Genomic DNA, 14187 nt, shown 5'->3' with positions numbered 1-14187 from the left:
CTTTATTATTTGTGTCAACATTTTAGTTTCAGTACCGTACTCACAATTTAGTAATTATTACTACACCACTGAATCTCACATCATTATTATGAATTGAGACTTATGTTAATAAACTCTGCCTGAGAAAAAGTATTGTGAAGATGAAGCCTTTCACTTTTTGAAAAAAAAAAAAAAAAGTAGGTACAATTAGTTATTTTAGTTATGTCCAATACTTCTTTTTTCTTTCATTTTCTGAAGTTTTGATGCACCTGGGTTGCTGGTTAAAAGTAATCATTATCAATGACAGATTAAAGTGTAATCCACACCTAAATGTAATATGTACTTTATATTTTTGTTTTTGTAGCAAAAATAAAACAATGGAAAAATACAATTTCTTTTTATAGACAAATGGCAATAATAATATATTGCGTTTAAAATGTACATTAATTAACATTTGCTAATGTCAAAGACATTGTGCGTCAAACAATAAAATCATTCAAAATGGTAATACATAACCTCTTCAAGCACTTGAGACACTGTGCAACCTCTTATTGTTTAAAGTTTAACTTGAATTCAACGTTTTGGAGTCTAAACAAAGAATTGTAAATTGAAGATAGTTATTACTGGTCAGTTTCATGGGTGATTCATGTGAAACAACTACAAATTACATCAAATATAAAATGTTTTAGTTATGCACAGCGCAGCTAAAAAGACTGATATGAAGTGTCTATTTCAATAATGGGTGGAAAATGCAAAGAAGGTGGCCACAAACTTTGCTGCTCTGATGATGTAGGATCTTGGCCGGTGCTGTGGGGGAATTTCAGCGCTCCACATTCATTAAGCGCTTGTTCAGTTCTGATGCTCGTGCTCCACTGTCCTTCTGTGCTCTTTGTTAAGCCTTCAAAAGCCTGATACCCACCATCACTTGGTGTGACGCTGCCATCATGAACAAACAGAGAAGGATGAAGTGGATTTTTACTAGTGATGAGATTTTTCAAAATGAACTTTTCATCAGAATCAACATCATTTGAAAGGTTCAAACAAACATCCGCATCATTTCCCTGTTTCACAACACCGTTGAAGGGCTGATATCCGTCTTCCAAAGCATCATTAGTGGGAACGTTACACTGGCTCTTGCTGATATCAGCAATCATAGAGTTTTCAAAGCTAAAAATGTCCCTTTTGTCAGATTGACAGGAATGATCCCAGCACTTGTGACCCAGGAAGGAAGAATCATCATCATTGGCCGATCTCAAATACGACATGTTGCTGAAAACCGATGAGCCAGAGCAGTTGCCCGAATCTCGGTTTGCACGGTTGTGTTCTCTTGAGGAACTGGTATCATCACTCTTGACTTGCTGATTGATGGGTGTGTTGTTAAAGAGTTTTAAATCTTCCTCCAGGGCATGATCGACACGTGATGAGATGTTGATCAGACTGCAATTCTCGTTGTCATTACCAGAATCAAAACCAGCCTGGCCATAACCGTCTGCCGCTGACTCAACACTGTGGGAACTATTCTCATTGTTTGTATCAAATGATAAAGCAGAGATCCTGTAGAGAGACAAACATGTTGAGGCATTATTAATCAGAATTAGAGCGATGCTAGTCTGTCATGTGTTTCTGAAGTTTTTGGGAAAACTTACAAGTTCTTTTCCTCCTTAAAGTCCAGTTTTGGAATCTCTACATGGATTGAGGAGAAGTTCATAATGGAAGGAGGCAAAATATGACCCTATTAAACAAGAATGAAAAAAATAAAATAAAACAAGGGGTTGAGCATATAGAAAACTATAAATAGTTAACCAAACAAATTGCATATATTTCTCCAACCTTCTCTTCTCCAAGATTGGCATTTATTTTTGGCTTGGAGATCTTGTCCCACCAATTCATCTTCATCCTGTAACGAGGAAGTAAAGTGTGTCAGAACTAAATTTGTCAAGGATGCACAAAGGAATAGCAAAAATGCAAAATGTAGAATGATGGCGAGACACAAAACGGAGATCTCACCTCAAAACACAGATGAAGATAGTACAAATGATGATGATTAAAACAACACACAGAGGCGGAACCATCGTTCTGAGTAATTCATTTGGAGATGAGGCTGTGGAGCACATATAGATTGATCAGGATTATTAAAGAGCATTAAAACACACGCAGTAATAACTCTGAGAACAAAACACATTGACTTACAGCTGGTGAACTCAACCGGTGCGCTCTGGTCACTCAATATCTTGCGTTCATTATAGTCTGTGCTCATTCTTGCTGTCAGAATGTAGTTGGTGTTTGGCTGGAGATTTATGCCCACAATCTCAAAGAATCCCAGGGAGTTTGACACATTCTGGGAAATCTGTATGGACAAAGTGTTTATTTTATTTTATTTCTTTATGATACATCTATATATGAATATGCATGAATTAATTTAATATCATCTATATATCATCTTCCTTACAGTTTCAACTCCTCCTTCAGTCCTATAGGTCAGATGTATTTCCAAACTTTCTGCAAAACTTCCATTCCCATACTTGTCATCCCAAGTTACATAAAAATTTCCATTTTCAGTCTTCCGCACTGATAAGACTGGAGTTTTTGGTTTGACTGCAGAAAATGGAAATCACATATTTGTAAATGTGTCAGATAAGGCCAGATAACACCTTTTTCTTTTTAATTTCAGAATATTTAAAAGTAATGGAAAAAGCCTAACAAGAACATATAGACAACAAATATACTCACTGAAGTCCATTGTCACAAATGTTTTGCTTAATAAAACATTTGGTCCGTTCAGAAGTGTAGTAAAGATATTCTCTTTTGAAACAAACCCTTGGACTTCAATTTTGCATTCACAGTTGGCACTGAGATGATTTCTCTCAAAGATGCATGTATATTTTTTTAACCTGTAATATAAGAGTTAATAGTGTCAGTTGATTGCTAAATGAACAGTAAATAATTTTAGTTATAGTTACAGAGGAATTGAACAAATACATACGTATCTACTACAGTCTGTGCGATGTTGAGTTTGTATCCAGAGCAACTTATGAGTCCGTCAAACCAGAAACTGCACTTCATTTCTGTCTCATAGTCATTGAAACACTTCAAGTCCTTCTCTGTGGGTTCTACAGAGATTTTAGATATTGAAAATAAAAAAGATTAATGTGCCAAATGATTCTGAGGAGAGAAAAATTACAGTGTAGCCTATATAGGCCTAGCTATAGATTTGACACAATTGTGATAGTGACTAACAAACACAAACGTTTTATGCTTTGTGAGGACAATCAAATAGGCTAACCCAATCCCAAGCCCCTTAACCCTAACCATCAAAACTAAGTGCTTAAACTCATTCTAACCTTAGGCCTAACCCTAGGACCGTTGCATAAACTGCTAAGAGAAGTCTTACAAGTTAGTCATTACATTTTTGTTTCTTTAAGCCAATATAACTGTTTATGTCAGTTAGCCTACATAAAAAAAAAGTAGATTAGTCTAATTTGATACCTAAAATGATTAGGCTATCCCTAACTAACTGCTTGGTCATACTAGTCTTAACAACACATTAAGACACAGTCTTAACATAATGGCTACGTTTGCAACTAGCCCCACGTCTAATCCCTCAAACTATGAAGGACTAAAAATGACAGAACGAAAAATAAATAAATAAATAAAAGTAGAAATAAATAAATAAATGCAGAAATAATAGTAAAAATAAATACATTTTGGTAATATAAATGGCTATTTCTGTATTTTTACATGTATTTATTTATTTATTTATGCATTTCTATATGTATTTATAGATTTATTTATATATTTATGTATTTATATATTTATTTATTTATATATTTATATATGTATTTATTTATACATTTATTTATTCCTACATTTATTTATTTCTGTATTTCCACATTTCTACATTTATTTATTTCTGTATTTCCACATTTCTACATTTATTTATTTCTGTATTTCCACATTTCTACATTTATTTATTTCTGTATTTCCACATTTCTACATTTATTTTTCCCTGCGCATGTATGCTAATTGACCAATGGCTAACCACGCCCCCTCCACTCACTCAGTCAATATTCGGTAACAGGCGCTATGGCAGCTGTCACAGTAGGAGACATTTCACAGGAGGCAATTGATGATTTTTTAGAGACAGAAAGATTATATATCATCTCAATGTCACCAAAAGGGCCTTAAATATGCATTGGAGGGTAATATTAATTTTATTGTTGAGAAGGTCGATAAGCTTCAGCTCCAGAACAAAGATTTACAGTTCACAGTGTAAACGTTATAGTTTGGTGCTATTTCGCTTCAAACGCTCGCTTTATACGCGCGTCCTATTCGCTTTGGATTCAAAATGTTCAAGCGTCGAACTAGACGCGGATACGCGCGAATTTGACGCTCTATTCGCGTTTGGTGGGAGCGCAGAAGAACAGGCTGCGATGTCAAGATTGCATGCTGGATGTGTGTGTGTGTGTGTGTGTGTGTGTGTCAGAGAGCGGGCGCCGGGGCGCGATCGAACAGTGGAAACATAAAAACATACTCCATTTTGTTCATACAGGACATAATTAAAACTGCAAAGTGTTTAGCCTACTTATATTTGTGTAAAACACAACATTGTGCTTTTGTCAAACTGTAAACTCTTGTCAAACTGTAACCTACAACTGTCACCCAACCCAAATCACACACACACACACACTGTTTAAAAGCTAAAATGACAAGAAAAAACATAAAAACGAATGAAAACTGATAACCGCAATGCATTGCAATGGACGAGGAAGCAGAGAATGTCCAAGTGTATTGGGTTAGCTATGCGTACTGTGATTGGCTCATCGCGTTTGGGGGCGTGGCTTAGCATTGGTCAATTAGCATACAAGCGCAGGGAAAAATAAATGTAGAAATGTGGAAATACAGAAATAAATAAATGTAGAAATGTGGAAATACAGAAATAAATAAATGTAGAAATGTTGAAATTCAGAAATAAATAAATGTAGGAATAAATAAATCTATAAATAAATACATATATAAATATATAAATAAATAAATATATAAATACATAAATATATAAATAAATGTATAAATACATAAATAAATACATATAGAAATGCATAAATAAATAAATAAATACATGTAAAAATACAGAAATAGCCATTTATATTACCAAAATGTATTTATTTTTACTATTATTTCTGCATTTATTTATTTATTTCTACTTTTATTTATTTATTTATTTATTTATTTTTCGTTCTGTCATTTTTAGTCCTTCATATCAAACAGCCCTTTAAATGCCTGTAAGGAAGTGAGGAGTCGGACAAACGACTCACTTTGTCATCACCTCGATGGTCTAACAAACTGGTTCTCACAAAGATAACTTTACAAGAACATAAGTTTTAGAATTAGACTGCTTTACAAACTAATTCTGTACAAAAATGAAAAGCTTACCATAACAAAGTGTCTGGCAGAGCAGTGTGAGGACGATCTGACTCAGAAGAACTGAAGTAAACATTGTGTCCGTCTTAACACAATTATCTTCTCATACATGTCGAGTCTTGCGAGATAAAAAAAAAAGAAAAGCAAAAACCGATCTCTTACGCTTTAATACCGTATATCTCACAGTCTGTTGCCCCGTTGCAAAGTAAACTATTTAGTAGACTAACACGGTTTCACTCACGAACACATACAATTAGCAGAAATCCTACGCATGATATAGTTTTCCATAAACTTTCATAATCGCAATTGCATCATGGATTTTGTCTAGATGGCGGCCTGAGCTTTACTGAACACGCAATGCTTTCACTCTTCCTCAGGTGACTCACTGACAAGACTTTCGCCTCTAGGGGCTCCGCCCGCTTTTAGTTTATAGGTCTATTTCGCTCCTAGTAGGCAGTTAGTTAAACAGGTAGTAAACTCACTGCTTTACCTGTTTAGTAACTAAGCAGATGAATAAATAAAAGTGTGCTAAATATAGTAGAAATGTAATGGTTTATTGGCGGATTAATTAGGCCTACCATTTGTATAGGCTACCACAGTTTTACATCTACCATGGTTAAAGGTGCAGTAGGTGATTCTCTACAGATTTTTTTTTTTTGTTATGGTGGTTGAAAGTCTCATCATATCCGATCAGTAAGCTGTAGGACCATAAAATGTTCATTCAATCATTGCATCTGGCATGGGCGACGGAAGCAACAACAACAACAACAACAACAACAACAACAACAACAAAAAAAATGCGGGTGGGTCATCCTCCAATTTTTTTTTTTACTGGAGTAGATTAGGGGTGTTCCTGAAGCCAAATACCTTATCTAAAATCCCTATGCAATAATGAGTGAAGTGAATGAGTGAGAGTAAAAATGAAACGAGCGCAAATCCGTCTATGTGTGCATCTCTCAGAAATAAGAGCTTGGCAAGAGTAATATTAATCAAATAGACTACATCATATACATGTTCAATGATATGATATTGTATATTATTGTATGTATATTTAAATGATTAAAGCCTTGTAAAATATGATACATGAATGAATGGAATAAGCACAGCACGATCACAAATCAAACAGCACGTTAATTTCCATCTCTGCGCGTCTCCGTCTCTCAGCAACTAAACCAGCTCTAATAGCCTATAATCAACTAAGATTAATTTACATTAATTACTACTTGATATGTCTATTTAAATGTTTTAAACTTTGTATGATGTGATAAGCTACATGATAGATTTCTTTGTCTCACTCTCTCTTAAAGCTGATCCTCGCTGTCCCCGTGCGTATTTGGCACTCAAACTGTGAGTTTTTTTCCACTGCAACTTTGCTGGCTGCGCGTCTTCTCATTTTATCACGGTTCTCAACTGTGTGGTTATAAAGTATATTACAATGGCATCGAACACAGCTCAGCCAATAATAATCAAGAATTGGAAGTGTTCGTTTTTATAATATGTGTTTTGACACTTTTGTCTGGCTATAGCATGAGAAAAAAATTAGCATAATGCTGCCATCAGGGTAACGTCTTTTTAAGAGACATCCCTGCTTATTTCAGCAAGACAATGCCAAGATTCATTCTGCACATGTTACAACAGTGTGGCTTCATAGTAAAAGAGTTCAGGTACTGGACTGGCCTGCCTGTAGTCCAGACCTGTCTCCTATTGAAAATGTGTGGTGCATTATGAAGCAAAAAATACAACAACAGAGACCACAGACTGTTGAGTACTTAAAGGGGTGGTATAATGCCCTTTTCACAAAATGTAAAATAAGTCTTTGATGTCCCCAGAGTGTGTATGTGAAATTTTAGCTCAAAATACCCCACAGATATTTTTTTATAGCATGTAAAAATTATCACTTTTTGAGGGTGAGCAAAAACGCACATTTGTGTGTCTGTCCCTTTAAATGCAAATGAGCTGCTGCTCCCCGCACAGGGGGCGGAGCTTCAACAGCTTGTGTCCTTTTACCTCATGCAAACATGCACTGAATTCCAAAAACCTTTAGCCTTTTATGTTCAAACCAAAGTCAGAAAGATGGAGAGACTCAAGAAGAACATATAGAGTGCAACAGGACATTTCTGAATGGTTAGTTGGTGAATTTATGTATCTTATGTGTAGTTATCTTCTAGTCATTGGTTAGCATGTTATGTCATGATAATCTATAAATCGCATTCCCGGGGGCGGGGTTTATGTAAATTTTAGGGTTAGTGATGTCACTTACCCGGGAGGAATGTTGTGTAGTCCATACCAGCCGTTTGTTGTAGTGTTTAAAAAGCTTTTTCTTTAATAGAAAATATCTCCCTTTTCTTTGAACTTTGAGCATTGTAACTTTGCAGATGTTGTTTATGCTTAAACAGCAACATTACACACTAACTAAAGTTAGAAAAATGAAATCATAATCAATCACCCTTTTGAGGTAATTTATCAATTAGAAAGAAACTTTCACTTCAACAATTAGTGTCAGTTCCAAAACACTTACTGAGTTTTTTTTTTTTTACAAAAAACAAAGTTTATCACTTTGAACATTGAAAAAAAAAACAGTCCCCTCGGAGAAACTGTCCTGCCTTCTAAGTAAAAGATTGCTTATTGGTAAAGTCATTGCGTCTCTACATTGATCTGTTAGAAGCTCCGGTGTGGTGAACTGTTGAGTCCCAGCTTAGGACCCCAGTAGTATGCCTGATCTAAAGCTGTTCTCGCGATTCTTATTGTAATCAATAATCTTTTATTTTTATCCTGATTATTTATATAGTTAAAGTAAAAGAAATTGCATTTTTATGTATGTTTTGCGACATTGTTAATTGTTATTAAGCAATAAGGCATAATATAATTGTTTTTAATTACAAGCAAGTCATGCCACAAATTAATTCTTTAACAGATTTATGCTTGTATCATATTTGATATCTAAGTTTTTTTATGGGAAATGAGCTGGGACTCATCACTTCATCTTTTCACCATACCGGTTTCCATAGGAACCTGAGACTCACGTTTAGGACAGCACATACGCATTGGCTCGCTCCTCTAGCCTGAAAAGTAAGGGTTTGGTGGTATTCTGAATGAGCCAAGTGGAATGGATTTGAGCAACAGCGTGGAAATCAACGCTGTTGCTAAAACGCGGAATGGAGTTTAATTTATTAGGGCATTCCTCAAGTGGAATGGATTTGACTGACGCCACTTTGAAAAGTGAACAGACATATGCGCTGAATTAGAGACGGTAAACGTCAGTGGGTCCAATATCATTGGTCTTAAAAACTGGGTGGGTCTTGTCCCACCCATATACAATGGTTCTGGCGCCCATGGCATTCGGTCTGAATGAAATGAACTGTTCCCTGTCAATGATCATGTTTTTTTTTTTTTTTTGTAGTAAAACCATAGTTTATTTTCACAAGGGATATTAATTTGCATAGTCTTTTTTAAAGCAAATTCATAAGTTGGCTATTTTTATCTCTGGATTGTTGGTTGAACAGTTAATCCGGGCCGTATCCAGATCCGATGGTGGACCTGCGCCTAGAAACGACCACAACGCTTGATGTAATCAGATGAATCCGGGCCGTATCCAGATCCGATGGTGGACCTGCGCCTAGAAACGACCACAACGCGTGATGTAATCAGCTGAATCCGGGCCGTATCCAGATCAGATGGTGGACCTGCGCCTAGAAACGACCACAACGCTTGATGTAATCAGATGAATCCGGGCCGTATCCAGATCCGATGGTGGACCTGCGCCTAGAAACGACCACAACGCGAGATGTAATCAGCTGAATCCGGGCCGTATCCAGATCAGATGGTGGACCTGCGCCTAGAAACGACCACAACTCTTGATGTAATCAGCTGAATCCGGGCCGTATCCAGATCAGATGGTGGACCTGCGCCTAGACAGGACCACAACTCTTGATGTAGTCAGCGGGATCCGGGCCGTATCCAGATCCGATGGTGGACCTGTGTCTAGAAACGACCACAACGCGTGATGTAATCAGCTGAATCCGGGCCGTATCCAGATCAGATGGTGGACCTGTGTCTAGAAACGACCACAACGTGTGATGTAATCAGCTGAATCCGGGCCGTATCCAGATCAGATGGTGGACCTGCGCCTAGAAACGACCACAACGCTTGATGTAATCAGATGAATCCGGGCCGTATCCAGATCCAATGGTGGACCTGCGCCTAGACAGGACCACAACTCTTGATGTAGTCAGCGGGATCCGGGCCGTATCCAGATCCGATGGTGGACCTGTGTCTAGACACGACCACAATGCAGCCATGAAGTATCAGCAGAGATTGTCAACAAGACAATCCCCTGTAAAGGCCTCATCGACACGACAGCCATCGGCACTGATCCTCAAACTCGTCTCCATACCGGAGTGATGACTTTGACCTTCAGCCAGATGGAGCTGGATAATATTCTGAATTTTCTGATCCAATCTGACTCCTGACCTGTACTGGTTTGCTTGTTGGCCAGAGGAGAACTGGCTCCCCGACTGAGCCTGGTTTCTCCCAAGGTTTTTTTTTTTTCATTCTGTCACCTGATGGAGTTTTGGTTCCATGCCACTGTTGCCTTTGTCGCCTCTGGCTTTTGGTTTGCTTAGCTGGGGACATTTATCACTTAATATTCAACAATATTATTGATCTACCTGCAATGACACCATTATATGAGAACTGAACTGAGCTGGACGATGACACCACTGTTTTCTCCAGAGCGGCTATCTATCTATATATATATATATACAAAAATTAACTAAATTAAATAACTTTTTTACAACAAAAATGAACCAACACTGAACTTACTTAAGCTGGACTATGACGCAATTTTCTTCTAGATCTGCTGTACAGCAGAAACAAACTTTGTTGCATTATTTTCCTGTTATCACTGTAAAGCTGCTTTGAAACAATCTGTATTGTAAAAAGTGCTATATAAATAAAGGTGACTTGACATTAATGATAGCGGCAACCTCTCCTGGGAAACAACGATTGGATCCAGGAGCGAATGCAGTCAAACAAAGAGTTTAACAACATAGCTTAAACTTAGAGAAAAACAATGGTTAGATGTAGCTGAACAGCAGTGAAGCGATGACGGGCTTTGGAAAGTGAAGGCCAAGTATGGTAACCCATTCTCAGAATTTGTCCTCTGCATGTAACAAGCTAGTGTACACACATTAGGAGTAGTGAGAAGTGAACACACACACACACACACACACACACACACACACACACAGACTGCAAACTATGAACACACACCAGAGCAGTGGGCACCCAGAGAGCGATTAGGGGTTTAGTGCCTTGCTCAAGGGCCCCTTGTTCATTTCCTGTGTTGAGAATCAAACTCGCAACCTTCGGGTTACTAGTCTTACTCTTGTAAAAACAATGGGTCGTACATTAATATTAATATTAGCTCAAATGATCTATAGGGAATTTTAATAATTAATCATGAATATGATTAATATTTTGTATGTTACAGTTACATTAATTTATCGCAGCTGAACTAGGTTGATATATGAACGATTACCATAACGGGTTATGGTTCGTCATTAATACATCAATTGTTCTTATTTCAGCTCGAAGTTATGGGATAACTTTAATGGAATTAATTTAGTTATCAAACAATCTGTTTGTCCAGCGAACAGATTGTACGTAAGATTAAATTAACTCTCAAGGAAAATTATCCTTCTTACAAACACGAGAAAGAGTATCTTTTCCAGGCCTTGAAAAGACACTCTCGGTGTTTGTAGACTAAAATTAGGTTACTTAAATCGTAGCCAAGGTAAAGCATATAGCTAAGATCGAACATTTCAGGGACTAAGTAACATGGGCAATTAAATCAGAGTCAGTCAAGGGCATATGGAATTTAATAATTGGACTAATACATCGACCTAAGGAATATATCAAACTACACAATACACACGGATTATATGTCTATGTACATAAAATACAGTTAAACAATACAAGATAACGAATAACAGTGAGAGAGAATAAAATGATCAGAATTAGAAAAAGATAGAATGACAGAAAAGGATGAGAGAGAGAGAAGGATGGGAGACGAGATCGGAAGTGAAAGCAAAAATCTGTGATCAGAGATCGCAGTTGGCTATGGCAAAAATCACAGACAAGTAACCCGTAAGAGACAACAAAGAAATCACATCATAAGTTCAATTCAATAATCGATACTTGCATGGCATGTGGTTCTCTGTGTATGAGGTGTGTAGGACCGCAGGGTTCTGCGTGTCTTTAAAAGCAGCGCGAGTCGTCTGAGGGGAGGCGTGCGCGTGCTGTCTTCCGGCGCGCGTGCGAGCGCGGGAGCTTCAAAGAGTTGCCGGGAATGATTCAGGCTAAGTTCATTCAGCTCGTGAATGAACAGAGGCGAAGAGGAAAACGAAACTAGACTATAGAAAAACATAAAAGAAATAAATAAAAAGAAAAGAGAAGCAGGCCGAAGCCGGTCCGGACTTGGGTTTTGGAGGAGGAAGGAGAGAGCGTAGGCATGAGAGCGAGAGGGTTTTCTGAGTCGGTCTTTTATGGACAATATGGGTTGACGCCTCTGTTCGCGCGAACAACCAATGAACGTCCACAGGTCTGAAGCGGGAAAAATGTCTTTGTCTTAGTTCCCAGTTTAATTTGCATGTTTTATGGCAGCGTTATTATGTGATCAGTTATACTCTAACGAGGGTGAAAATAGTATCATACATTTTACCAGATCCTGATGCATACATTTGGTTCCAGTACAAGGAGAGCTTTACGTGGATACCGAATTAGATATGTTTCGAAGGTACACGTCGAGATAGATTATTATTCTGTAAAAATAAGCTTAAAAGTTAAACTAACAACCTAGGAATAAAATGAACCCAACATGTGGTGTACATTGATAAGTGGGCATTGAAGATTGGACTTTAGAAAGATCCACATGGCATATCTATGATTGAAAAAGGGTGCACATCTGAAACATTATTCCTTTACGGTTTACAAGAATACAAAAACCCATCACAGAGAAGAACAATCATGAAAAAGAGAAATTACATTCAGGCTTACATATTTCTTCAATGGTTATACATATAAAATATCTAGGATGAACACCTAATTCTGCTCTTCTGGCTAACATTCCGTTAGGTAATAAAACACAGTTCCACACAGGGGGGAAGGGATTGCCAGAGAATGTTAGTGAACCCTCTCTAACTAAAACACTATTGATTAAAGAATACATTTCAAAACCACACCTCTAGAAAATCATAATTATATGGTCAAACGAATTAATAAAACATGCGTACAGGAAGATCAAACCCAAATCTGAGTTACATACATTAAAACTATATTTCTATAGGAGGATGTTTGTGTGTGTGTGTGTGTGTGTGTGTGTGTGTGTGTAGAAGGTTTCAAGTTTTGTTATCTCTCTGTGGTCCAGAGAGGGGAAAGGGGGGTTTGGAATGTCTCTGAGGTGACATTAGTGTCGTAAAAGTCAATTGGTTCCAGTCTTTATGGAGCCAAAGCCTGAGTTGCACTCACGAGTTCAAAGTGCACCAGCTTTTGTATTCAGGAAGAAATGTTTTTAGCAACACAGAGTATTTGAATTTGTTAATTCAAACCAACGACGAATGATTCGATAGCCAATGTTGTTACATTCCCCCTTTTCGTCCGGTGAAGTCCGTGTGGACATCGTCGGACGACAATCATCACAATGGTCACATGGCAGGTGAATCATGACAGTCGTGTAGCAGGTGGATCATGACGGTAGGAAGGCAGGTGGTGCTTGGAGCTGAGGATTCAGCTCGATGAGGTTCGGCGTGGTCTCTGACTTGACACCCCCTTTCTGGGGATTCCGTCTGAAACCTTTGGACACAGCTTTCGTGAGCTTGGCTGTATCGCATCTCGTTGAGTCTTCTGTACAGGATGGAAACCAACCTAGTGTTAGGGTCTGGCTGATTACCTGCAAAGGTGCACAGCCCAATGTCGGCGGCGTTCCAGCCTCGGATCGCAGATGAAGTGTTCAGAACGGGCCGTCGAGCCGGTGCTCGGAGGGCTTTGTTGGCAGGAGCAATGTCCATGAGTTGGGACCCCCTTTTTTCACTACGGAGTTCCAGTCCTGGATTCAAGGTGACGTTGAAGTTTTTGGAGGATGGTAGTTTCAGTGCTGTCTGGCACTCTTTGCTGGGAAGCTGGTACCATGTTAGGCCATCAAGGTGTAAGATGACACCTCTCAATACTTGAAGTCCCATTTTCTGGTTGAGCATGTTGACACGGCTGGTTGTGTTATGCTGGTCGTGAGTGACAGTGGCGGTGTGCACAGGTGCGTTAGCACGCCACCTTTCACCTGCTATCTCTGCTTGTGTGTGGGTGACTTTGCTGACCAGGGGGTGCAACCCGCAGATTTCTTCAGCGTTGTCTCTGAGTAAGGGTTTGCTAAGGCAGAGATAACAAATGTCTTTGGTCATAGTACACAGGTGTAGGTTTGGAGCTGAGTACCGTTGTGTGTCGCCATCGTGGTAGGCCACCACGTCTGGAGGGCTTATCTTGAGGTGGGTGTTGTTTTCCCAAAATCTGACCTTGCAAATGTCTGTAAGTCTGTAGACTTGGCTTGACTCGATGATAGGCGGATTTAGGAGAAGGCCCACTTCTCTCTGCTCGGGATCGAAGCAGAGTGAGATGGCGCTACCCAGAGAGTAGGCCAGGTGTTTTTGTAGAAAGTCAGCTGGCATGTTGATGGCGGAAACCAGCACAGTTAGCATCAGGCTTAGTATCAGGTATGGTGGGATTACACCTGTGGCTATG

General features: G+C 38.5%; 1 protein-coding gene across 1 annotated transcript; it reads right to left on the bottom strand.

Moving 5' to 3' along the window:
• Positions 1 to 359: 359 nt before the first annotated feature.
• On the bottom strand, positions 360 to 5801 carry LOC308691665 (uncharacterized protein). The gene is made up of 9 exons (XM_081367146.1): positions 5410 to 5801; positions 2963 to 3089; positions 2710 to 2870; positions 2429 to 2574; positions 2170 to 2326; positions 1987 to 2080; positions 1810 to 1876; positions 1626 to 1711; positions 360 to 1533 (listed from the first exon to the last, which is right to left on the bottom strand). The coding sequence occupies exons 1-9, from the start codon at positions 5471 to 5473 to the stop codon at positions 684 to 686; spliced, it is 1752 nt and encodes a 583-aa protein (XP_081223272.1). The 5' UTR covers positions 5474 to 5801; the 3' UTR covers positions 360 to 683.
• Between the last annotated feature and the right edge of the window lie 8386 nt (positions 5802 to 14187).

Source organism: Scardinius erythrophthalmus, assembly GCF_964197995.2.
Source record: "Scardinius erythrophthalmus genome assembly, chromosome: 1".
Classification (NCBI taxonomy): Eukaryota; Metazoa; Chordata; class Actinopteri; order Cypriniformes; family Leuciscidae; genus Scardinius; species Scardinius erythrophthalmus.
The sequence above is the reverse complement of the archived record's forward strand: the minus strand, read 5'-3'. Positions and strand labels throughout refer to the sequence as shown.